Source organism: Rhodnius prolixus, unplaced genomic scaffold (assembly GCF_049639745.1).
Source record: "Rhodnius prolixus isolate KJV_2025 unplaced genomic scaffold, Rpr scaffold_1, whole genome shotgun sequence".
Classification (NCBI taxonomy): domain Eukaryota; kingdom Metazoa; phylum Arthropoda; class Insecta; order Hemiptera; family Reduviidae; genus Rhodnius; species Rhodnius prolixus.
In genome coordinates this window covers 49,362,152-49,387,549 of record NW_027411581.1, presented here as the reverse complement: position 1 = coordinate 49,387,549, position 25,398 = coordinate 49,362,152, and the positions used below count along the sequence as shown (strand labels likewise).

Below are 25,398 nucleotides of genomic sequence, written 5' to 3'. Positions count from 1 at the left end.
AAGTTTTTAACATTTATTATAAACTATAATTTTACGCACGCAATCTAAAGCTAGACTATTGGTGAGAGCAAACAAATATAAATCAACACTAAAGCACTAAAATATAAATATATAACACAATCCAAAAGCTTTCTAGTTTAGAATGCCAGAAAAAAGGGCAGTTAGACACAACAGCGAATCAGCAGTGGAAAAGATAATGCGTGCAAAGTTGGGAAGAAAAAAAAAAGAAAAAACAGTGACATTAACTCCGTATGAGCGCCTTAAATAGCGTACCAAGTTTTACAGGAAATGACCTCACATAAAACGGAATTTACCTTTATATATTTAAACAAACTTTTTTTTTTCATATTCAGTCACAAAGAAAGCTACAAATAAGTTTTCTGAAAACTTGTAAAATACGTATTCTAGGAGACCAGGCGGCGTAGTGTCTTGTTGCGAGGCTCTGGTTTCGTTTCCTTGCAATTGGTCTGAACTAAAGTTTCTGGTGGGCGAGTCAGATTCTTTTCTTCTTAATCCTTTTTCCAATCACAGTGTACTCAGGTATCTTTAAGGACCGTACCCACTTTTTGAACCATCAACGTACAATACCTAAAACTCGTGAACTGGATATGCGATTTAATTTATTAGTTTGGACTATTGCATACCGGTCCTCTCGTGCAAGCATGATGATCAGTTTTACAAAAAGGGTATGTCACAACATATCTGGGTTGATACGCAAGACCCGATGGAAGCAAAAACGCCTTGGGACGATCTCCAGCTAGGTCCATTTAAGCTTCTTGTAAGCGCGTGAGGCTTACACCCAGATGCGGAGAGGGGAAGATGACGTAAACGTAATTTAAATCGATACGTGCTTGGGGGAGGGATAAATAAATACAAAGAAAATATTTAGTAATGAAAATGGTCAAGAAAACACTTACCTTTAACGCACCGGAAGCGAGCGCACACAGTATCCGCCAGGCGGCGAAGGTTCTCTAATTAAGCGGTAGAAGGGAATAGGAACTATTAAAGAGCTTAGGTAAACAAGTGTGTAAAGAAGTGTGTGTGTAATGTGTAGCTGAGCTCCTAGAAGCGTAAGGAATATTGGGGTTCAAGCCCAAAGAGGCGTATTAGAATTGGAAGTGAGGTAAGCGGAAGAGGGAAGGGTAATAGTGCACCAAGTGCACTAGATGCGGATGAGGAAGAAGTAATAGTACAATCAATGCACTAGATGCGGATGAAGCGAAGTGCTAGATATCAGTGGAAGTGTCTCTTAGCAGGCTGAGATGCAGTAAGAAGTACACCAGCAGGCAGACTCGAGTGACGTAGGGCCGAAAGCAGCCGATGATGAAGCGTTGCGGAAGTACGAAAAGCTGTACTTGAAGCGTTGGTCCAGCGGTCGCGAACTATATCTGATGCAGGGCAGGGCCAGACGTCGACTCGTTATGAAGCGGTATGGAATTGAGGAGCACTAACTTATTTGCACAGAGTCAGCGGCGTACTGAACTACAGCAGACGGAAAAACCCCACGGGTAAGAGAGGATAGAGAAGGGGAAGGTTGAAACCATGGGAACTGAGAAATAAACAAAACTACAAAATAGCAGAAAAATAAGATATTGGCGGCGACAGCAAAGGAAAAGATTAACGAAAATTAACGCATACTACGAGAATTGGAATAAGGAGAGAGAGATAAATTAAAAAATTAGATAATTGAATTTAGGATATTGGTTGTTAATGCATTTGTAAATTTTAATAAATTTATTAACAATTAAAAAAAATTTGGAATTACCTGTACTTCAGAAATAAAAAAAAATTAGAAACTAATTAAAATTTGTTATTTATACTGATTATTTATTAATTATTTAGTGTATAGAATTAGTGTAAATTAATAAAGTCATGGTAGAAGATTTGAACTTCCTAAAGTGACTCATAATTAAATATTTAATAAAATAATGAGTTCATTAATAAGGAGTCTTATAAAATTAGATTTATATTTTGCTTTTGATCAAGGACTTAGTTACGTCTGCTTTGCAAAAAATATCGCATTCTGTTTTTCATTTCAATTTTTTTTGAATTTCAAAAACAATTATACATTACAGAAGTAAAGAGGCTTACTGTACGAGTAGTTCTATTTTATTATCAAGTATTCATTAAAGTAGTTCTTTTTCCTCTAAAAAGAGAAGTTGTTAAGTAAATTCTCCAGTTTTTATGGGGTGATTATTTTTTTTTTTTTTTTTTTTTAAAGTTAAACAATCAACCATGAGAAGGTTACAGCAGCATGTTGTGTGCAGTTTCTTTGTACTAAAGGTTGCCTGTAGGTTAAGGGTTGGTTCCCTTTTTGTTTTGAGAGCTATTTGTGCTCTGTTATTCCACCTTGCCACTGTACACTTCTGAGATCTCTCAGTTTAAAACCAACACTCTGGCATGTATATTCACTAAAAACACGGCCACCAAAAGTATACATTATTCTAGGAGACGGCTCTGCTATGTTAGAGAAGGTTGTGCCGCCTTCTAGGGGACGGAGAACTGCCGCCTAACGTAGGCGGGTCTCGGCCAGGATTTAAGTGGTTTTAGGCTGTGAAAAGCACAATAGTATTAGCCGTACCCATACCCCTCTGGGAAGTGTCCACTGAAAGATTGGATCCTGCTGACTGTTATCTTTGCCCTTTAGGGTGTTTTTTTTTGTTTTGTTTTTTCAGCTAAATTTCGAGTAAGAAATTAATTTTTTTAAAAATACGAAAATTAATTTTATTTAATTAACTGCGAAAAAATAAATTGCCAAAAAAAACGAGAAAATTTAGCAAATTATTCGTTTAATTTCCTATCTCACTCTGGAAATTTACATTTATAGACGAATCTAGCCATCATAGAATTATTCTGCTTAATATCACACATCTTCGAATTGTTAGGTCCGCATTATTCGCAAATATCTTTGATTTTAGCAAGCATGTTTATTGTATCACTGATTGTGGTATCTGTTTTGCTACACTTTCTGTCCATTGCGAGACAGAAACATAAGTGAAGACGAAATCTATGCTCCAAAAACTGATTTAAACTACTTGTAATGATGGATGTAAATCCGAATCTCGTCAGAGATATAATAAACATGCGTGTTCCGACTGATAAAATCAAAAGATATATGTACACGTTATTTTCTACTTACTAAATATAATTGTTTTTATTTTTTTAATTTAAGGCTCGTTAATATCTGAGAAAATTAGCGATCGGAACCTTTTTTCAGTATACAACTAGCCACCGGTTCTATCGTTACAGACGGTACTGTCCAACACCGGAAGTGATGATCGAGTGGCAAGTGCGGAAACTAAACTGATGGGTAAGGATTGCATAATCGGTTGGTTTACACTTCATGCGCGTGAAGTCTGAGATTGCTTACTTAATTTGTAATTGAAAAGAAGATTTGTTTTTGCATTTCTGTTAGAAACATCTCAGGAAGTGGGATGTAGCTCCTGAGCTCCATTATGGCTCCAGGGCTATTATATCTGCCCAATTAAAACAGTAATAAGATGCTAATGAACAATTATGTTCTTAAAATAATTTTCTAAACAAACAAAAATGTTAATTGTTACAGGTAGTGGAACTAGGAGTATCGGTTACTGGTGCTGGTGCTGGCCAGAGCAACGTGTCTCTGCTCTACACAGATCTCGGTACAGGTCTGTATACATCACAGACGCTTGCATCATTTAGAGTACCAACATCCTTCACATCGTGGTCTTCAGTTGGTCTAACCGTTCGCGATGATCGTGTTGATATTTCGTTCAATTGTCAACCACTAGACTCAATGATCGTCAATAGGGAGCCAAAAGAATTGGTCTTTGATTCGGCTTCAACACTGTACATTGGACAAGCTGGGCCTATTGTGAAAGGTGCACTGCATGTAAGTACTTGTCTTTCAAATCTTATTTCAATATAGTATTGAAGGACTTTGTGAAGTAAAAGAATAATATGGAGCGTTTGCAATAACCAAAATTAATTATCAGCTGGATAATTTTAATTAAAATAACAAAAATAATTTCGCCGTCTGATTGGATGAAAGCATTCCTAAAGAGGGTTTTTGGGTAGAAACAATTAATTTTCTTCCTCGCCTTAATATTACTATAACAGCTAATATCAATCAAATTCCCCTTTCTCCAATTTGTTTTCCCTATATTTTATTAAAAGTTCAACCTTGAATGATCATTACGTATATTAGGTACCTAACAATTGTAGACTATTTATATTTTCTAAAGTAAATAGATCGGCTCTTTCCTTATTTTCACAGTTTTACAAAATTCTAATTTGTTATGTTGAATATATATTTTCGACAATTCATGAGTTGGTGGGTTACCAAACTTTTGATGAAGAATAATTTTAGTTTGTTTTCCATTGTTTTGTTCTTTTATAGTTATTTTGTAACCGTTATACCCTTCTCAACTTATTTTTACCTGTTATCGCTGAATTTGTTTGATTAGTTTTCATCCGGGTCATCCAAAAAGTTCAATTGCAGCTGTGCCTATCGTTGGGCATCAAATATGGTCTATACATTTCCTTTTAGCAATAAGGCGATTCTAGCAAACTACTTTTGGGTATTCAAAGCGAATTTCGTCAATAGTTCGCCCTAAACTGCAAGCTGACAATGGCTACCAAACGATATGGGCTTCTATTTTCAGCTTTTTCCGGCCTTATTGTTCTACTAGTCCTGCCTTTTAAATTTCTCACAATCAAATGGGAGAGCAATTAAAAATGTGCCCTTCAACTATAGAATAGCTCCTCCATTCGCCTTAGTTTGGTGTAACAAGCTTTCCACTACTTTTGGTTTGACATAATTACTAACTAAACAGAAAATTAGGATTTAGTTTGTAAGTTTTCCTTATATTTTTTACAATTATACTACCTAGAAAATAATATTTATTCTAAATCATACTTAAAAATAATGTTTTCTCAGTTTAACTTAAAATTTTAATAGAATAAATTTCTGTTGCAGTAAAGTAAGTATTATAAATTTACTATTACAAAGTCCTTCAAAATTCTTCTTATCATTGAAGTTATAACAAAATTTTGTGTACGATATCATCAGATTGATTTCAGATTTTGGGATTGGTACATGAAATATTTATTAAATTTAAAAAGATTAAGATAACCTATCTTAATAAAAGATGTAAATATGTTGACGCCGTTTTCTTTTGAAGCTAGCATTGCTCCATAAAATACTTCTCAAAAATATAATTTCACTGATGTTATTTGTAATTTAGTTTTTTGTAGTTGTTTTTACATCATTCTCAGTTTGCTTACTAGTAAAACATTTTTGGTTATTACTTTCATAGGAATAAAGAATATGGATAATTTCTTCTCTTATGTTAAATTGTATTTTAATAATTACCTTGATGACAATAGTGCAGCAAGATGAGCTGAAAGAACTTCTTTGCTGTTATACATTCTAATTATAAATGTAATTCTGTCTCTTATTTAAGTGTAATCATCTTTACCTCTAATAATGGCCATTCATATGCTATATTTGACTAGCTTTCATTAGAATACATATTGAATTACATGAATGTAAATCAGTTTGTCATCTTTCTGGAATGAATACTAAATGAGATGATTAATGTATTCACTATGTTGAGTATCTTTCTATTAACTCTGGTGTGGAACTAATTAGATCTTATTTTATACTAGGTACCTATTATAGTATATGCTTTATGGCTGAGGAGGATTACTACCTGCAGGATAATGTTCAGTACTAGTTGATTCTAAGTATCTTGAGTCAACCTTCTTCTTTCGCGGGCCATTCTTCCTTTGTTGGATCTATTGTTCCCCACTAGTAACAGGTGAAATCCGACAGAATCCTCAAGTGATGAAACAAAAAACATACTCTAGTGAACTTCGAGGTGAAAATTAAGAACGGACTCTTAGGGAAAACTATCTTTAGGAACTAACTCACCTCTACCAGCTTTGCTATTCCTAAATATTCAAAAAGAAGCTTCTCAAAATGATTCTAAACAGAGTGCATTCTCTACTGACTCATGGACACTATCTACGCTCTTCTCCGAATAATATAATTAACTCAAAAAAATTAAATTAATGCTTAACTTTACCAAAGAAGTAAAATTGATAGTTTAATTTTATATTAAAATTATAAAGATCTCAGAATTAACACAATCAAGTAGTCACTGGTAGGAATGGAATACCTATAATTCTAAAACACAGTCCTGGCAAAATGGGCGTCTCGTAAAGGCTGGATGAGAACTTGCAAAGTGAAGCTGCTAAAGACCATCCACAATTCTCTATCCTTTTCTGCAGCCACAAGTTATCCCCAATTCTCATTCCCGAATTTAAATTACAATGACAGCAAACAACTCAATCCACTGATTGTCTTGGATTTAAGCCCACCCTCCTCGGCAGTTTGTTCGCAAAAAAAGGTTTAAAGCAACCTAAAGGAAACCTCTATTTTCAAGGAAGTAATTAACAATTTGATGTAGCTGTATGTGATCACACTGAGTTTATGTGTTTTGTGTAAGTTAATTTGGAGTCTAACACCAACCCGAGGTATTTAACTTACTTACTCCACGGAAGGGAGTTACCATTAATTTGAACAAATCTATTCACAACCGGTCTACGGCGTGTAAACAAAATAACTTGTGTTTTGGCATGGTTTGGCCTTATTTTCCATTTTGTGAAGTATTTGAAACTTTTTTCAAGGGCTATCCGATAACTGTTTGGTTATTGTAACAACTCTGAATGAAGAAATAAAGAAGGCAGTATCGTCAGCAAAAAGGGAGCAACTGGATTTGAGTTTTAACTTGGTGACGTCATTAATAAAAATATTGAAAAGTGAAGGCCTCAGGACTGAGCCTTAGGAGACTCCAGCTTTAATTAACCTCACACCTGAAACTGTGCTACCGAGTGCGACGCTGAATTTTCTGCTAGCTAAATAGCTTTAAACAAAGTAAATTAAATATCTCGGAAAGCTAGTCTCAATTAATTTATAGATAAGGCCATTATGCCAAACACAATCGAAGGCTTTTTCCACATCAATCAAAGCCATCCCCGTATGCTTATTCAGATTAAAGTTGTGATCTTTCAAGTCTGTTACTCTGGCTAACTGGACAGTAGTGTTTTGGTCGGAAACCAAACTGGCAGGATGATAATAGGCTATTACCATCAATGAATGAGGTGAATCTTTTTAAGAGGTTATATGTTTTGATAATGATTTAATGAAGGCCAATGGAGAACTTTTCAAACTAAGTTGACGAAGTCATAAAATCCAGAACTTAATGGGACGTTTTCTGTTTCCAATTTCAACTTGTGAATTATAAACTTTAGATTTCTTTCAAAAGCGTTCATTTTGTCTTTAAGTAGTGAGTCACGTCCGTTCATTTTGTCACGTCCTAAACAGTCGAATCCAGAAATAGTGTCACAGGTAAACTAGTCACGGCAAAAAAGTTACAGAATAAAAGAACAAAAGATTCTTAACACTATTTCTGCGACCTTCTTTACAATATCTATTGGGATTATATATTTAAAGTTAAATTCCCAATTGGTTGAGCGGAAGGGATGCTTTTTTCCTTTTCCTTGCCTTTTTCTGGGCAAATTCTAATTTCTAAGAAAATTTCATCTTGTAAATTTTAATAATGGAAAGTAGTGCGATGTTCGAGTTTTTCACATATGTATTCATCTTACGAGTACTTAGCAAATTTTTTTTTTTTTTCTACTGGCTGCTACAATTGACTCGTAACTTTTTGTCGTGTGGTGTTATTACCTTTAATTGAATCAAATTAGCAAAGAAATCTGTTAAATAAATGAAGTTTATTTTTCATATTGAAGCGATGCGAAAATACAGAAATAATTCAAATTGAAACTGTATTCTTTTCTTATTTGTTCTGCAAATAGAAATGGCCGGACACAGTTTGTAGATTCGTGGAGACAGCTAACGATTGATTGTAGAGTGCCTCTTCACTTGCCAAAACCCTTTTCTCTTAACAATGAAACATTTCTGGACGAATATTTGTTCAGAGTGTGGTAAAATAAACAAATACAAAAATTGTTAAAAAAAAGAAAAAAAGATTTCATATATTCCATTTAATAATTTCAAGAATAAGTAGACACGGGTACGACTTCTTATTTTTGTTGCGATCTTTAGGGGAATGGCAAGACTAATATCCGGAAGGAAATTGAATTATTTTTAATAGGAAATAAAGTGGCTGAGTTGTTTAATATGTAATATCCGATCTTGTTGGTAAAACTGCCACTTAATTATTATTCAGTTCGAGAATCAAAGTTAAATGATTTTTCTTTCGTTTTTCGAATTGCATCTTGGAATTGTGAGTTTTGAAAATTAGTTACTTCCTATTAGGATGCGGATGTTGTTTTCCTAGTATTTATTTGCACACTATTGAAGCTTTTATCCCATACATTATTTTGAATTACAATTCGTATTAAGTTTGTTTATCCCAATACGCGGGACCAACTTTAATCCCTTTAGAGAGAAATAGCAGCAAGAAGGAGATGGAGCTGATCCTAGAAAGAATTTCATCTTCAGCATGACACATCCTTAGCATCACTTAGTTTCAATACCATCAGCTCTAAAAGTGTAGAAACAGAAAAAAACAAAAATGAAAGACATTTAGTAAAGATGGCAAGCATGAGCAAAATTATGTTTGGAATAATTTTAATCTTCCAATATTCATTGACTAGTCCACTGATTTAAGTACTGTCGCGTGATAATTCTATTAAATTTACTTTATAGAAGGGGTTTAAAATCCAATAATCATTTGTGTTTTTTGGGTTTTGGAAAATACTCCATGAAAGACAATTTTAATCCTGTTAAATGTGCTATTACATAATATTTTCTCGTATATCTTGAGACAGACCAACCTTATTGCTGTACTTATTAACAACTTCACTGTTTAATATTATTAATTAAAATAATTTTTATGTATTATAGGAAAAAACGTTTCTATGATATTTTTAAATTGCTTTAATTTCGTTTAAAAATTTTTATGTCCGCCATTATTGATTATTTTTCGCGTACCACCAACCAGCAACTCGCGTACCACAGGTTAGGAAACGCTGAACTAGACTGTTAAGGCGCGTGCCGTCTTGTGATACCGTTTGACGGTTTTCCCTTTCACCTTTTGCTGCTTCTGTCTCTTTCTCATTTTTCTCTTTCTCGCACTGCGCGATATTTCGCGTTAATCCTTTCCTTTCTTGTCGCCGCTAAATACTTTTATTTTTCTACTCTTTAGTAGATATGTTTATTTCTTTAGGGTTCCCACGCTATCAAACCCCACCCCTCCTCTACTCTCTCTAAACGGAGCTGTTATATCCGTTTGTACGTAGGCAGTCGTCGTCCGGTTTTGCTATGCTACACATCTAGTTCGCGAACGCTGCACCCCCGCTTCATCACGCGACTACTTCTTGCTCTGGCAAGTAAACCTTATTGTGCACCCTGGCCTAATACGCATGTAAGAGTCAACGCAGCTACCAGTTCGTGATTCTACGCCTGGCCAGCTATATCGCTTCATCGTTGTCTACTTCTGTAACTCGAGTCTACCTGTTGGTGTACTTCTTACCGCATCTCAGCCTACTACGAGTCACTTCCATTGATAGCTAGGCACTTCACTTCATCCGCATCTAGTGCATTGATGTACTATTACCCCTTCCTGATCCGCATCTAGTGCACTTGGTGTACTATTACCCTTCCCTCTTCCACTTACCCCATCACCAATTCTAATACGCCTCTTTGGGCCTAAACCCAAATATTTCCTACCTTTCTGGAGTTCAACTACTCATTACACAGTTTGTATTCCTTTCTACCGATTATTTAGAGATCCTTCACCGCCTGGTGGATGCTGTGTGCGCTGGCTTACGGTACTTTAATAGTTATTTATTTAACAAGTGCGGAAAGTAGTACTTTTCCTCACACGAGGCAGGGTTTGCACGCACGAGCGAGCGAAGCGAGGCGAGTGCAAGCGCGAATTGCCGAGTGTGAGGAAAATACTTTACACTCGAGTTAAATATTATATTTTTTCTGCAACCATTAGGGTTATTAACTAAAAAAAAAACTAAACAGGAATCACTAGAATCCATTTTAAATTTCTATAAGGTAACACTATAACCTTTTTAACTGTTATAATTAAAAATATCTAATTATTTATTAAAATATTATTTTTATTTCTATATTCCTTTCAATTTTTATTTTATTTTTTTAATATTCGTTTTTTAATTATTTAGATAAAATAAATTTAAATAAGCTTATTAAAGTTTTACAGAAAATATTTAATAACAAAACTTCTTATATCAAGGAAGCACAATAAAGTTTTTCCACTCACTAGTGAGGAAAGTGACCCTAATGGGAATTTTTCCCCACTAGTGAGGGAAGTTGGGCATTACACAGCTGATTTTATTTGAGTAATGAGAACATTCCTACGTGGTTGCAGAAAAAGGTAAGTGTTTTCTTGACCGTTTTCATTGCTATATATTTTCTTAGCATTATTTACTGTAATCGATTGCGGTGTCCCCCTCGGGCACACATCGCGCAAGGGAATTCGCGTTTGCGTCATCTTCCCCCCTCCGCATCTGTGTGTAGGCGCCTTCGCGCGATTACATAAACAAACGCGATTACAATGCAACAAAGCAAATTATTATTGACTTGTTACCAACTTATTCATTTTAGATTTGGCCAACCCTATGATTTAAAAAGATAAATATTGTATTATTTAAGGTTCATACAGTGAATAGATGTGCAGGTGAACTGCTTATCGCTACCTGGATGTAAAGCGTGCTAAAAATAACAGGCATGACTTCATTTTAGTTTGTCTAGAATAATAACCCACGAAATAGGTAATTTAACAAGTTCGAAATGTCTGTATGTAGTAATACACCAGTTAAAAACAAGAAATAACTTTGTACAAATCCAATCAGTTTTGTGTTAACGATGCAATGTTAAAGTTGAACAAAATGTAATGTGAGTAGAGCTTTGCACTCATTCTATTCACTTGACTAAGTAAGAAGAAAGTTCGCAGCCAAAAAGGACTGGGAACACACATGCTCACAACTTGATCATAGGAACAAGTTCACATTCTCCTGATTCATTTGAATACTTCATTAGCAAAAAGGAAGTCTAAGTAGTAAAGCACAGAGTTGGCATTCTCCAGTTACACTGTGCACGCCTCACGGTTCACAAGATAAGACTTGAAACTTCAAATAAAACCAAAAGGAAAATTAAAAAATCTCTTATTAAAGGTTTGTTTGTCAAATATGAGCGTCACCATCCTAGCGCACGCACATGCGCAGAGTTATATCCTCTGGCTATCTACAACCTTCCTTTTGTAAAGACAGTTCTTCTGATCATAAAGATCTTTTTTTTTAATTTTCAATTGAACCACAACTACGCTTTTACTTTTACTCTAAACTATAATTTATTCCCAGAATTATTTTTAATCGAATGACATTTCTTTCATTAAAGTCGATTACACCGTAGAGTGTAATTTCTATAAAAATTACTTTAGCCAAAAATCTATTTTCTGTGACAAAAAAATCGATAAATTGTGGACTTTTATTGTTTTTCAGCAGAACTCGTTTTCGTACTGTTTTGTATCTTAGATTAAAAAAAAAAAAATAGGCAGTTAATATTAATTTGTATTAGTGAGCTTAAAATATGTATATAGATTCAATAGATACAGGGTGATCCATTTAAAACGTACCAATCGCTAATAACTTTTCAGGAAAGCGGAATTTCGAAAAAAAACAAGAAGTGAACTATATGTTTTTTTGTCTAGTTTTAAATTTTCCACCCCCGATGCTGTATCTTCATTTTTGGAGGAGTTGCGGCTAAAAAACGGATCGAGGTTTCATAAGGACCACTGGTTTTGACAATAATTATGAAAACTACATAAAAAATTGTGAAAAATGACGTTGACCCCGTTTCGATATCCCTAATATTTGTCGAGATATTTAAGATCAAATTTTACTATTTTATCAACTCGTGAACTGTTTTCAATATTAATTTTCCACCAGAAATACACGTTTTGGGAGGTCCTTTGACTATAAAAATGTTATTTGTGACGCAAAGATCAAAAATAATAAAAATTAAACATTTTAAAAATGTAGTGTAATGTAATGGTTATGGGTGAGTCAGAATAAATTTGTTTTATCATAAATTAAAAGCAACCAACACATCATTTTAATGTACCTTGTATGCAAGATTTAATGACCTATGATTGCGGTAAGAATATCTTGCCAAGGAAGGACGGGTGTTGGTCTAGTGGTCAAGAACGTGGCTTTGTAAGTGGGAGATCCCCAGTTCGAATCCCGCGTATGCAGTCATTCTTATTACTTAAAAAATCATAATACTTTTTTAAATAAAGTGTAGACAAGCGCTGGATTCGAACAGGGGATCTCCTACTTACAAAGCCACGTTCATGACCACTAGAGCAACACCCGCCCCTCCCTGGCTAGATAATCTTACCGTAATCATAGGTGAAGAAGTCTTGCATATGGGGTAGATAAACATGATGTGATGGTTGCTAACAAATTTATCCTGATACACCCACAACCATTACATTATGCTTCTTGTTTTAAAATCTTCAATGATGACTCTTTTTTTACATTTCGTCACCAAAAACATTTTTTACAATCAGAGGACCTCCCAAAACGTGAATTTCTGGTGGAAAATTAATATTGAAAACCGATCACCAATAAATAAAATTGTAACTTTGATCTTAAATATCTCAATTAATATTAGGGATATTGAAACGGGATTAACGTCACATTTCACAACTTTTTATGTAGTTTTCATAATCATTGTCAAAACCAGTGGTCCTTATGAAACCTCTATTAGGTTTTTGCCAGTAACTCCGCCAAAAATGAAGATACAGCATCAGGGATGGAAAATTTGAAAACTAGACAAAAAAAAAACATATAGTTTACTTCGTGGGTTTTTTTCAAAATTCCGCTTTCCTAAAAAGTTATTAGCGATTGGTGCGTTTTAAATGAATCACCCTGTAGATTCAATTTATAGAATTTATAGATTCCATTCAGCAAGGAATCGGTTCAGAACAAAAAAGAGACTCCGCCTTTTTACCAACCATCGGCAAACTTATTGCCTTCTTCAGGGCCTGGATATCACAATTAAAACAAATACAAGAATTTAGAATATTGAACCAAGAGACTACAAATACTACATCTTAATACATTTACTTAAAACTACAAGAAGTGATGTAAATTATAATCATTAGAATTTACGTGGCTATGCGGGTTGGTTGACTTTTATCATATCATTTCTTGTAGTTGTAAGAAAATGTAATAATATGTTGTATTTGTAGTCCCATGGTTCAATATTCTAAATTGTTGTATTTGTAATATCCAGTGCCTGAAGAAGGAAATAAATTTGCCGAAACGTTGGCAAAAAGGCAGAGTTGTTTTTTGTTTTAGTCCGATTCCTAGCTAAATTGAATCTTTAATATAAGCGGATAATATTTGTATTTTATCTTATTAAGAAAATATTCAATTTCTTTTCCTTTTAATTATGACATAAGTTAAGTTGCTTTGAACGTAAAAAGTACTGTCATACCCTGTTCTTATCTCTTTCTCCTTCTAGAGAAATTGGGCTTTCTTATTTTATTAACTCCGTGGCAACTGTTGAACATTTCAATCTTTTATAAAAATAAAAAAAAAAAAATAGGAAGTTAATGGAATTTGTATTATAGAAAGAAATGCAAATATATTACTTAGAACTGTCCACCATATCGTGCAAATTTCTTTAAGATAAGTGCGCTTTTAGAAGGAGGTCACGGTCATATTATATCTGCGAAAAATGGTAATTTAATTGATTTTCTTCTAGGTATATTTTACCATAATTTGATTTGTTACGTAGAAAGCCATAGCACAAATTACTGGCATTAAAGCAGGACAGTCACTCATTAATCCTTCAGCGTCCAAGATTAACTTGGGCACTGGATTTATTGGACATCTAACACCAAAAATTTATTAACAGCTAAAAAGAATCAATAAATTTGGCAAATGAAATATGCGAATTTTGGCGCTTAAATAGCTTTGTTTTAATTAAGATAAAGAACACCACCACAAAGAAGATTGGATCTTGTTTAATCTGATCAGATTGTCTATAACAATCTACAGCTTCTTGATGTGGCTTTTAGAAAGCAATATCCGTGCATTTGACACGAGTATAGGCAATATGTAGCTATAATTAACTGGGATAAATAATTAGTTTTGATTTTGAACCTCTCAATACTGTGTTCACTCTGTATAATTGCCATTGATTCAAACTAACCAGCAATCTTGGAGCCTTGCTAAATACTCAGTCCTTGAAGTGAGAAATATATTTTGGAAAAATGATACTCACTGCAGTTGATGCTGGGAAATCAACACTCATAAAACACTAGTCAAAAACCCGCCCCAATTGGTAAATGTTACCATTGTAATTGTAAGTTAAAAAAATATGCGTAGACTTGGCCAGTTTAAACTTTGATAAAGTTCAAGAGATTATTAAGCATGCAATAATCTCTATGAGCTAACAATGCAACCTCCATTATTCTTCCATTGCAGTTCGCTACAATACTGTGGTAATAAATAAGCAGGTTTTAGTAAATACCCTCGAGGAATAAATAAAGTGTAATTGATTAAAGATTAAATAGAGTGTAGTTTAAAGATTAAAGTTAATATTGTGTAGTTAATTAGATGTTGCTGCAATGGGACAATGAATGTTTAATTTAATAAGCATTGCAGCATTTGAAATGTCATGTTGCGAATTTCATTATAATTTTAATAACTGAAAATCTGCATTAGGTTTTGAGCTATTTAATTTATCAATTTATTTTTGTTATTCTCTCTCAACTAGTAATTTTTGTTACCTGAGTGCTCTTAAACGAGCAACAAAAAGGATTTTAAAAAAAGTAGCTTATAAAATTAAGTTGGGACTCTGAATTGAGAAAGACAAAGAAATAAGCACCTACTCGAGTGTTTCAGTGAAGCCCTTTTTTTTTAAAATGTTTTTCTCCTCTTGAAGTACCTTTTCTTGCTTATTTTAAACTTAAACCTTCTCTTTTTTTTTTTACCCAATACCCTCCACTATAAAGTTATACAAACTCCACGTCACTCGGGCCACTTACGTTTTTCAAACATTGTGCTTTTAATTTTGGAATTCCTATTTTATTATACCACGTTATTCTCATGAACTTGGGTACATACTATGTTAATAATTTAAGATTTTTATAAAAGAACTTATTAGTTTGTTCATAATGAATTTCAATAATGAGATCACGTGATTCTTTTTGCCAACATCCTCATCCTCATGTTCAGAATCCCTTTAGCGCTGTTCAAAAGCGAGTTTGTTGCGACTAGAGCATTTTTTCGCCTCTTTTTCATGTCATTTCTTTTCTCTTTATTCTTTTCTCTTTTCTTTTTACCGCTCCAACCAACTAGTTTCTAGCCCGTCAACTGCTATACGTATTGCCACTTCACTTCGTTCTGGCAAATAATCCAATTTTTGGATTGATGAGGAAGCTTTACGTGTAGAGGACTCTTTATTTAAAAGACAATACGATCTTAGTCGAGCAGGATTCTAATTTAGGTAAAGTTGTTTTATAGATTAATGAACTAATTAGTCTAAAGCGACATTATAAAGGAATATAAGATGGATATAGTTAGTGATGTGAACACGTCCGTAATCCTACTAGGATAATAGATAATAAATAAATAAATAAATTGTTTTTGAGATTAAATCTTGTACAAAGGAGTTGTGTTTTCAGGATTCAAGCAAAACATTTCTTAATCTGAAAAAAATCCTTAGTCCTAAAAATAATAATAATAATTAAAATATAAAATAGAAGAAGTAACCATAAATATCCGAACATAAATAAATAAGAAATAATACAATAGTCTGAATCCTCATTATAGTAATAAATCTAAACAAAATTTTCTATGTCTTATGGCTGATGTTTCATAGCAAAAAATGTTTTTTAACTTTATTATTTTCTGCTATTTCTAGAAGATTATTCCTAACATTATTCTGTAACATTATTAGGGATTATTTAGGGACTAACATTATTATTAATGTAAGCATAAAGGGATTTAATTTTCTTTTGATGAGAGTTGTACAACGGACATTATACCTTACTAGGTACTAGGATAATATATAGTAAATCCATTATTATGTCCTCAACCAAGGATGCCAAAATACCTGTGTTCGAACCAGACTTCCTTGAAGCCAAACCGCCGTTAATGCTCCTTAAACTCTCGGTACACCAAATTGTATTGTTCTTTATAAAAAGTGATTCACTTTGAGCACATTTTCTTCATGAACTTTATCTATTTGATTGTTGTCGTTGTTTTCAAAAGCAGTTTGTTTGTTTCCAACTGTATTGCTGTTTTTTAAAGGATATAATGCCAGCAAACTGCTTTTTGGTTCAATTTTTGTTTAAGGAAATATCAAAGAAGTCCATCCAGAAATGCTTCTCTGCTTAATTGATTTTTTTATTCTCATCCCTCTTCTCTTCTTTACCGCTCCAATTCTCTCTCCAAGAGCCACCTCATGGCAACCAACTAGTTCCTAGCCTGTCAACTACTTTTTAAAACTTTCTATCCTCACTATATACGTGTAGATAAACTCTATAATTCCATTTAATCCAGTGGAACCATAGTTTCCCTTCCTTACCTAATTTCTAGTTAGTTTGTTGCATTTACTGTTTTTTGCTTAATTAGTTTGTATTTCAGGCGCTGGCTTCTGGACAATGTTTTCCCACTAAAGACTCGAATACCTGCTTTTTTATGTTTATTTTTTTAAAATTTTGACATCAGAAATTAATTACGCACAATACTTTTTCTCCGTAAAAAAATATAAGTCTATAATATTACCTTCTTTTATTTATTTTTTCTCACGTGCTCAAAAATTATGGTCCTGTGCAATATTTTTTGCAAAATTTCAAATACAAACATAACTTTAACTGAAGTAAACTCCAATCAATAACTATGGTAACACTAGTTTGCCAAAACAAGCAAGAAACTATTATTTTTAATATAAATATCCTCTCAATTTAAAATGAGTGACACAAATTGTGTTGATGAAATCTGTGTTATAATAGTTCAAGTGGCAAAAAAATATACCTTCCGCTCAAATCCAAGAAGGAAACCGAATGACTCCTGGTCCACTCTTTATAATAATTGCTCCTCCACTTTTCTCCAAGAAGTTTCATTTTTAGGAAATCTTCTTTTTCCCCTAAAGATCGGCTTCTCCAGACCGTAAGATTGTAACGTGACCTGGAGTGTATTACAGTCTTTTTTGCGTTCCTGAAGAATGCTATGGTTGGGATGTTATGGAGGAATTCAAGAGAGAGAGAGATTCGTTAATACTCGGTGAATCGATTAAGACGAAAATAATTCTTAACAGTGATTTGACTGAGACATAGGAAAATCACTTGAAAAAACATGCTTCTCTTTATTGGCCCATTTTAGCTTCATAGTCTATGGCAAACTCTTCTCATCTTGTTCACTGATCCAACTATCTAAACATGATGTTACATTATCCGAGAGTAAACTGGTAATCATCTGCACCCCGATTCATAGCTATCATTCTAAACACCAACTTATTGAATTGATTCTTCTCGCTTATTCCTAAAGATTCCAGAGTCTTGAGGGTTTCTTCAGCACGGTTTTTGGCGAGACTCTAGAGTTGTTCATTTCGCTGAGCTAGTCTCAGGTCTTAACTCTGACAAGTCTATGGACTCTTCAGGCGACTGCAGGTTTGCTTTACATAAGATCTGTAGAGTAATCTTGTGATCTTAATAGGTGCTTACCATAAATCAGCCCAATTCTTTCTTTTCTCTATACATCTACTACTTCCGTTAGAATTTCCTGTTTGTTATAGATCTTGCTTTACCGGACACAATCCGGAAGATATTATTCCGGATTAGATTTAGCTTTTCAAGCTCTTGAAAGAAAGGGGGTATTTTTCTCTTACAAGACTTTTTTGTGCTCTTTTTCTATTTGAAACAATAAATCTCAGTTTTTCTTGTTATTTACAATGAGTTTTGACATTACTGAAATAATATTCATTTTAACAATGGATCTTATTATTAGAACATTGTTTTAACTTTCCGTAGCAACAGCGTAATCTTGAATAATATAGTGAATATTTAAAATTATCTGAATATTAATAAATATTTTTTAATTACAATTTAAATCTAAAGTTAATCATATTTGCCAGATTTTAATACAAAAAGAGCCAGGGATTTTTAAAAATAGCTTTTTATAAAATATCTTTTAAAACTTTTTTAAAATTTAAGTTCTGGCTTTATTAAGCTTGGGGCTACTGCTAGAGTATGGTTATGGACTTAATTTAGTCATTTATAGAGGGCTACAAATTGGCGCAACAGGGAACCCACACCTATCTATTAGGTTCTCGTATAATACACCAGGAAAACCTAGTTTATGGAAACCATAAAACCCAGGTTTCTATGTATAACTGTTCTCTATGAGTGACTAGACCATTCGCTGTTCGCCCGTTTAGCTGACACTTCGTAGAATTAAGTCTGTTCGTATTAAACTGTTATTATCCGCATTAGACTATTTGTGTCGGGAACTAGTGGAATAGTAATTGCATTAAATGCATTGCACAAAAGTAAATAAAATAGTTGCAACTTTATTGTTTGTTTATTTTAGTAGCTAGCGCTTAGAAAACCGACAAGCTCGAGATTGTGAATATTTGATTTGTGAGTGTGAGTATAATGTAAGTGGGACCTCTGTAAAGGGAATAGTCAGTACCTTCAGAACGTAATTAATGTTAAATCAGGGCAGGGTCATTATGTACACAGCAAGGGCGCTGTACCTTTGACCATCCCCTAATAACGCGTATTCTGCAGTAAGTTGTCTAATTTGGCGAGTGTGTATGTATTTGTACAAGAGAGGTGTGAATGTATGTGTGTTAGGGGGTGGGGAGGGGCACAAAAGACAGTTTAGAAGGTAGAGTGAGTGAATACAAAACCACGTGTAGTTTACCCGCCAAAATGACATGCGCCGTTCAAAGCCGCGCTTACTCAGCCCTTCTTATCCTGCCTTTAAAAGCCCCCTCCTCGCTCTGCCCATCTCCAACGGCAAGCTACCCTCTACGAACCTTACCAGCCAAACCCTCCCTCAGTTGTCCATTGAACATAGTGGCGTTAACCACGTTACCGGAACCTCCTTTTTTTAGTTCCTTTTTCTGTTTCGCCAGTTCGTTCGTAATTTTCCCTACTCTTTCGTCTCCTGGTCTTTCGCAATTTTATATATTCTGCCTATTTTTTTGTTTTTGTTTTAATTATAACTGGTGGAAAATATATTAAAAAATAAATAAGTGATTAAAAATTTATTTTTAAATTAAAATATTTTTATACATTCTAGGAAAAATAATAAACACAATTTTCCTCAAAAGAGAAAGAAAAAGTAAGTGGTTGGTAGCCTATTTTTCCCTTTTCAACTTTTTCTTTAAGAAAGTCACGTTTTTATGGAGTTATGGAGTTATAAAAGTTATGGAGCACTATTTTATAATTTATTTTATTTGAGAACTTTTGTGGTTCAAAAGATTTAAATAACAAATTAAACAAATGTAAAATTAACATTTCTTTTAAAAAATACTAGGATTGCAAACCATGGATTACAAATGGATTACATCGCAAATTTACTTTTCTCCTGATTTTTTTAAAAACATTTTTTTTAAAAGATGTACATGTATCTGAATGTTCCATTAAATATATATTTGATGATTCTATTTTGGTCAAAATCCAAGAAAGAAAAATTACTTCGTTTTGATAAAAAGTTTTATTTTATTGGACAAAACCTTCAGCATTTTTCTTGAATCATTCTGCACTTTAATATGTGTGCTTTTCCTCATCTTCGTCCAAGATTCTGGGAGATTAGTCATCATTTTAAGATGACATGTTTTTTTTTTTTATGAGACAAACTTGTCTGATAGAATGATTGGGTTTAGAATTCCAATGAATCAAATTTTCCTTTAATTTTGTATATATAAGTACGTAATTGACTTAATTTCAAATAGGTAATTACGTAAAATATTGAAATTTGTGGGTTTATTTACTATATTAATTATTTACAATATTAATGCTAATTTGTGCTAAAAACATTATTCACGACGGTTTATGAATGCCCCTTCTTGGGATACCAAACTATTGCCATTATAAGAGAAGCTCTGTAATTCTTGTATTAGTTTGACAGAACTATTAAAGATTCAAACTAACGGACTAAAGTGTGCAGGTTTGTGTTAGCGTGAGTATGTAATGAATGTTTGATTGCCTCCAATTACGATTCTTATCTCATTAGCTACTTTCATTTTATCTCATTTTTAATTGCTCGAGTTGGTGTTTTAACCCTCAAACTTTAAACCCATGCAAGTACCAAAAATGTTTATTAAAATCTACCTCCTTCTCTACAACGAACCTCTTCTCTTCATAAAAGGATGACATAGATTTACTGTTGCATTTGCTTGCGTTGGACACGATACTGTAATAAATCTAAATTCATTGGCAAACCCAACAGTACTGAGATAATGTTTCTAGTGGAAACAATTCGATTGTAGGATGATGTGTTTCGACAGAGAGTCAGTTTTGGTGGATTCGGATCACGTAGACGCCATTAGGGTTGGGATAGAAGGGTTTCCTTAGGCAGTTTACGACGGAAGACCAGTGAGCGCAAAATTAGACGGGACTAAATATATTTTAGTTGTCGTATGAATGAAATGGCGACCTAATCTTAAGGCTATGTTTATTTATTCCTTATTTTAATCTGTGCAGTTGTTCTTTCTAAGAAGACAAGTGTTTGAAGTGTTCTAAATAGCCAAGTGTCACCATGGCGATAGTGATGTCAGTGCGTAGTAAAATCGTAATTCTAGTGATTGTGTTGACGTTCATCCTGGCGGCTCTGCTGGTGGTCGCCTCCACAGCTGGCTGGTTCCACAGACACCTGCCAATGCCGGCACCACATCCCTTACAGCATTCCTATCTTAACAAGGTACCGCTTTCATAGAGTAACCTGCTCCTCCATATACTTCATTTTGATTCTCACGTTAACATCTTTTTCTCTTTTTCATCAGTATATGTTCAAAAGGTTTACGCAATTTTAAAAATATACAATTCACAAGAGATGGTTAAAGAATTTTCTATTACCTCAAGTAAGTTTATTATTAAAATAGGCAGTAGACACTCTACCCAGGAGACTGTATGTACGACACTAACTTCGTTAGAGCTCTGTGTAAAGACAGTCTCTAATTAAAGCGCTAATGCTGCCTGCTGTGAAATATGTCGCTATCTTTACGGCACACTTTATAAACGAGTAAAGTTTTTGAATACAACTTTTTGTTTTTCTTTTCAGTTAATAGGAAAACTTAAAAACCTGATCTTATTTTAATTTTTCCTTATTTATTTTGCATAAATTTCTTTGAAACGTCGCTTTATTCGCTATTTGCTTACTAAATTTAAGACGCAACATCTGAGGTGCACAGAGCTTTTCTCAGTGCACGGCTTTTATCGAGCAAGCCAACTGCATTCATTGAAGTTTTGCCTATTTTTAATCAACTATTTATTCTATTACGATTTGTAGTAATCTTTTGTTTTAAACTGGTAATTTGATGATAGATTATTATGTTATTATTATAATTATTAATAAAAGGAATTTGGGTACACTATGGGCCATTTATTTTATAAATGTTATCTAGTTTAATATTTATTTAGGTGTTTAATATATTCTTGGGGTTTACAGCGCCAACTAGCCTCTGGAGTTAAGAGTGGTTTGAAGAACTTTGTAGAGACCAACACTGTTTAGTGGCTACTTAATTGCCTTGATCTGTTGATTCTTCCTTCACTTCTTCTTGAAGCTGCTAATTTTGGCAGCGAAATGTATGAAGTTTTGGAAAAACATTTCAGCATAAAGTGTGTATATTGAATAGATTATTTACAGAATAAAATTGCCAAACTCAGGTACGAATTCTGTGTATATTTAGCATAAATTTTTCTCAGGACCAAGTAAGACGATTTTTCAATTACAGAATTTATTAAATATGATGATTTAATTCAAAAAATAGAATATTAAAATTTAAATTATGAGAATTTTAAGGTAAAAATAAAATATAAAGTTACCTAAGTCACAATGCTCTAACAGACTTGCGAGGTAATTTAATAGAATTAAATCGGAAGTGATTTATTCGAATTTTACTTAATACACAAAGTAACTACTTCACTGACTGCGTTCGGAAGTGGTCTTTCTCCTTTTAAACATATTATCTGCGGTGCGATAATGCGACCAGCCCCGTGCGGCTGGTAACTGCCTCAATCGCTCGCAGCTGCTTTCTTAGCCTGGCGCTAATAGCCTTGAACAATTATATTTACAATTTCTGCTAATTAGTTATCTATTAATTGATTAGCTATTAAATGGCAGAGTGTAGCATCGTAAAAATTCTAGCAAAAATGGTTAATTTTCAGAATAATTCTTTGTTTTAACTACTATTTCACTGCTGACGCATGTCCTGTGCAATTGTGAAATTTGAACTATTGGAAAAAGCGGAATCACCGCACAGGTAACTGGAATGGAAAGAATTGACAAACATGTTTAAACATGCAAATGCAAAATTCAAATTAGCCTCACAGAATTTTTTTTTTTTTTTTTTTTGCAATCTCTCCGATAGTGCTGCACGAGAAACGAGACAAATCTCGGTCTCGGTACCGAGACCGAGACCGAGACATGATATATATCTCGTCGAGAAATCTCGGTCTCGTCTCGGTTTTTCAAATATTAATTTTTAGCTACAAAATTATAAAATTGTGTTCTTTATTAATAAATAATCATTACGGGTATTGAATTAATTATTAATGATACGATTTTATTATATATGTACAATATTACTACTTCTATTTGACTTAGTACAAATGTACAAACAGAAAGCCAATTCGCCAAAACACTATGAATGACCAAATTAACCTATAACTCTGACACACTCTTTAATGTCATTCCATAACACAAACACAGCTTAGTAGCAAACCTCAATCAAAACACTACAGTATAACGAACACAAAAGTGCGTGATCTGTACTAAGTAAAGTAAGCAAAGTAAAGTAATCGCCTATTTTTTCAGGCGGGGCTTTACGTCCAACTAGCAGTTTGGTTTGGTGTCGCGGACGGAGGAGGCGACTAGCAAACATACTTTACTGTAAATTTCTCATATTAACCATTAAATAAAATCCAAGGCCTAAGACCGGGAATCGAACCCAGTACCACTATACACATTAGCTTCGCAGGTCTCGCACCGCTCGGCTACCGTGGCGGCCCCCTTCGAATTACATAATTTTTACATAAATTCACTAAATTTCACTATTCATATCATTCATTCATTCAATTTCATAAATTTCACTATTAATAATCTAATACTTTGAACTTTGATATTATTTGAATTATATTTTAGAATTTTGGAATTAGTGAATTTGAAAAAAAAGACTATCTATGCACCTAAAAAATATTGCCACAAATTTTCGTTTTTAAGATACATTTTGCCCAAACATAAAAGAGCTTTTACTGAGTCAGAAGTTAGAGAAGATCTTCTATTGGTCATTATCATCGCAGCTTGCGAAAATAATCTTTCCGATGGCACTGAAGTTGCACAGATACCAAAAATATCTTTTGCCATTCTAGACAAATTTTTGAAGGAATTCTCAAGTGTTTTCCACCATTCTAAAATGTCAACGTCTACTGGTGCTTGGTCTAATTTGGTGTAATTAATTATTTCTGTCTTCCATGCTTCGGTGATATTTGCTGATTTTTGAGCAAATGTTGCAAAAATATTGATGCAGTCGTCGTCGTCGTCAAAAGGTGAATCATCAGATTCTTTATCTTCACCAACAGCCATAACTAATGGAGCGGGAAGTTTGTTGGTAGGTGTATTTTTTATTTCACGAATCGACTTGTTATAGCAGGCAGATATGTTATTTGGGTCTTTCATTTGGCGCGTTTTCAACATCTTTTTGAAATTATATAAAGATATATAACAGTAATAGTAATATATGATGCATTGAAGTGTAAGTAGTTGTCTTCTTTTACACACATTTTCATTACCAATATATAAATTAAAATAATTATTGGAAAATAATAACATTTTTTGAAAACATTATTATTAGCAAACCGCTTTTAATACTTAAACAAAAATTAAAAAAACCGAGACCGAGATATCTCGACGAGACCGAGACCGAGACTTGAGCGACCGAGACCGAGATCGAGACTGCATAAAGTCTCGCCTTGTCTCGGTCTCGTGCAGCACTACTCTCCGATAGTTCTAGTGTTAATTGTATTAACATTAGAGCGAAATTGCTCTCTTTAGTTACTCAACGACTTTTCGACGTCAATAGCTACTAAAATTTGTAAATGTTAAAACGAGTTTTAAGTAGAAAGTTACATAGTTCCATGAAAATTGTCTGTTTTAGACAATGAGGTATCTGTTCTCAATCTATTTGATTTTTAAACAGTTAATGTCCTGGTGTAGAATACAAACAGAGTACATTAACAAATTATGGGGCATTTAGAAGAAAATTATACCAAAATAGTCGAAATAGTTTTATTAGATTCTGCTTACGTTTCAGCTGTCCATCATCTTTCTTTAGACTTAAAAAAAAAAATTATTATTTTGAATTACCATAAAGAAAACAGCCACTGCTGACACTCTTGGGAATTTTAGTGATTGGAGAGGTATAGGATAGGAGATCACGAGGCCAACGTCGTTTTAGACGTCGTGGAGGATTATCAGGATGGGTTGATGAGGAAAGAGTTTTAGCTGTTGAATTGGGATGACAGAATAGGTTTTGTGGAAATTGAGGAATCGTGAATGGATTGTTTCAATGACAAAAGGGATATTTAGGTCTTTGTGGAAGGATGAGGTTAGTGACATAATAGGGAGCATTTACAATTCGGCAGAGGACTTTTGATTGGAAGGATTGGATGCGAGAGATATTGGAAGGATACCTATATCTAAATTGGATATCTAAATTTACCTATGAAAACTAACATTTATAGTTTTGTCAAGAAACATGTAACTGATCATTCAAATTGAAAATAGATACTAACATTTGTCTTTCCTTTTAACCTTTTTACATTTCGAAATAAGTTGACTTTTTGATTGATCCGTCAACAAGCTGGGTAAATAAAAACTTCTTCCTCCATATTGTCGTTCTCTCAGAGGCAGGTATTTAAACGTTTCCACTGGCTCTTTATTTGTCTTTTATCTTCTTTATTTTTATCTCTTCATTATTCTTCTGTATATACTGGTACTGGTCGTATTGATCTTCTCAATGTTTGTTTTAATTTTCTCAAAATAAATTGAACCTCTTTGAAATTATTATTAAAAACCATCACACAGTTTGTTACGTTTAAATGTCCTGTG

The 25,398-nt window shown here is 33.6% G+C and overlaps 1 protein-coding gene across 15 annotated transcripts in view; it reads left to right on the top strand.

Moving 5' to 3' along the window:
- LOC141461393 (uncharacterized) overlaps nucleotides 1–25,398 on the top strand; it is a 561,940-nt gene that overhangs the window by 189,771 nt on the left and 346,771 nt on the right. For 14 of the 15 annotated variants that reach the window (XM_074142539.1, XM_074142471.1, XM_074142462.1 and 11 more), the window contains exon 4: nucleotides 3,566–3,871. In XM_074142539.1, the coding sequence (XP_073998640.1) occupies nucleotides 3,566–3,871 (306 nt within the window). Of the gene's footprint in view, nucleotides 1–3,565; nucleotides 3,872–19,131; nucleotides 19,411–20,774; nucleotides 20,992–25,398 lie in introns of those variants that run through there. The other variant, XM_074142548.1, reaches the window with a different exon arrangement.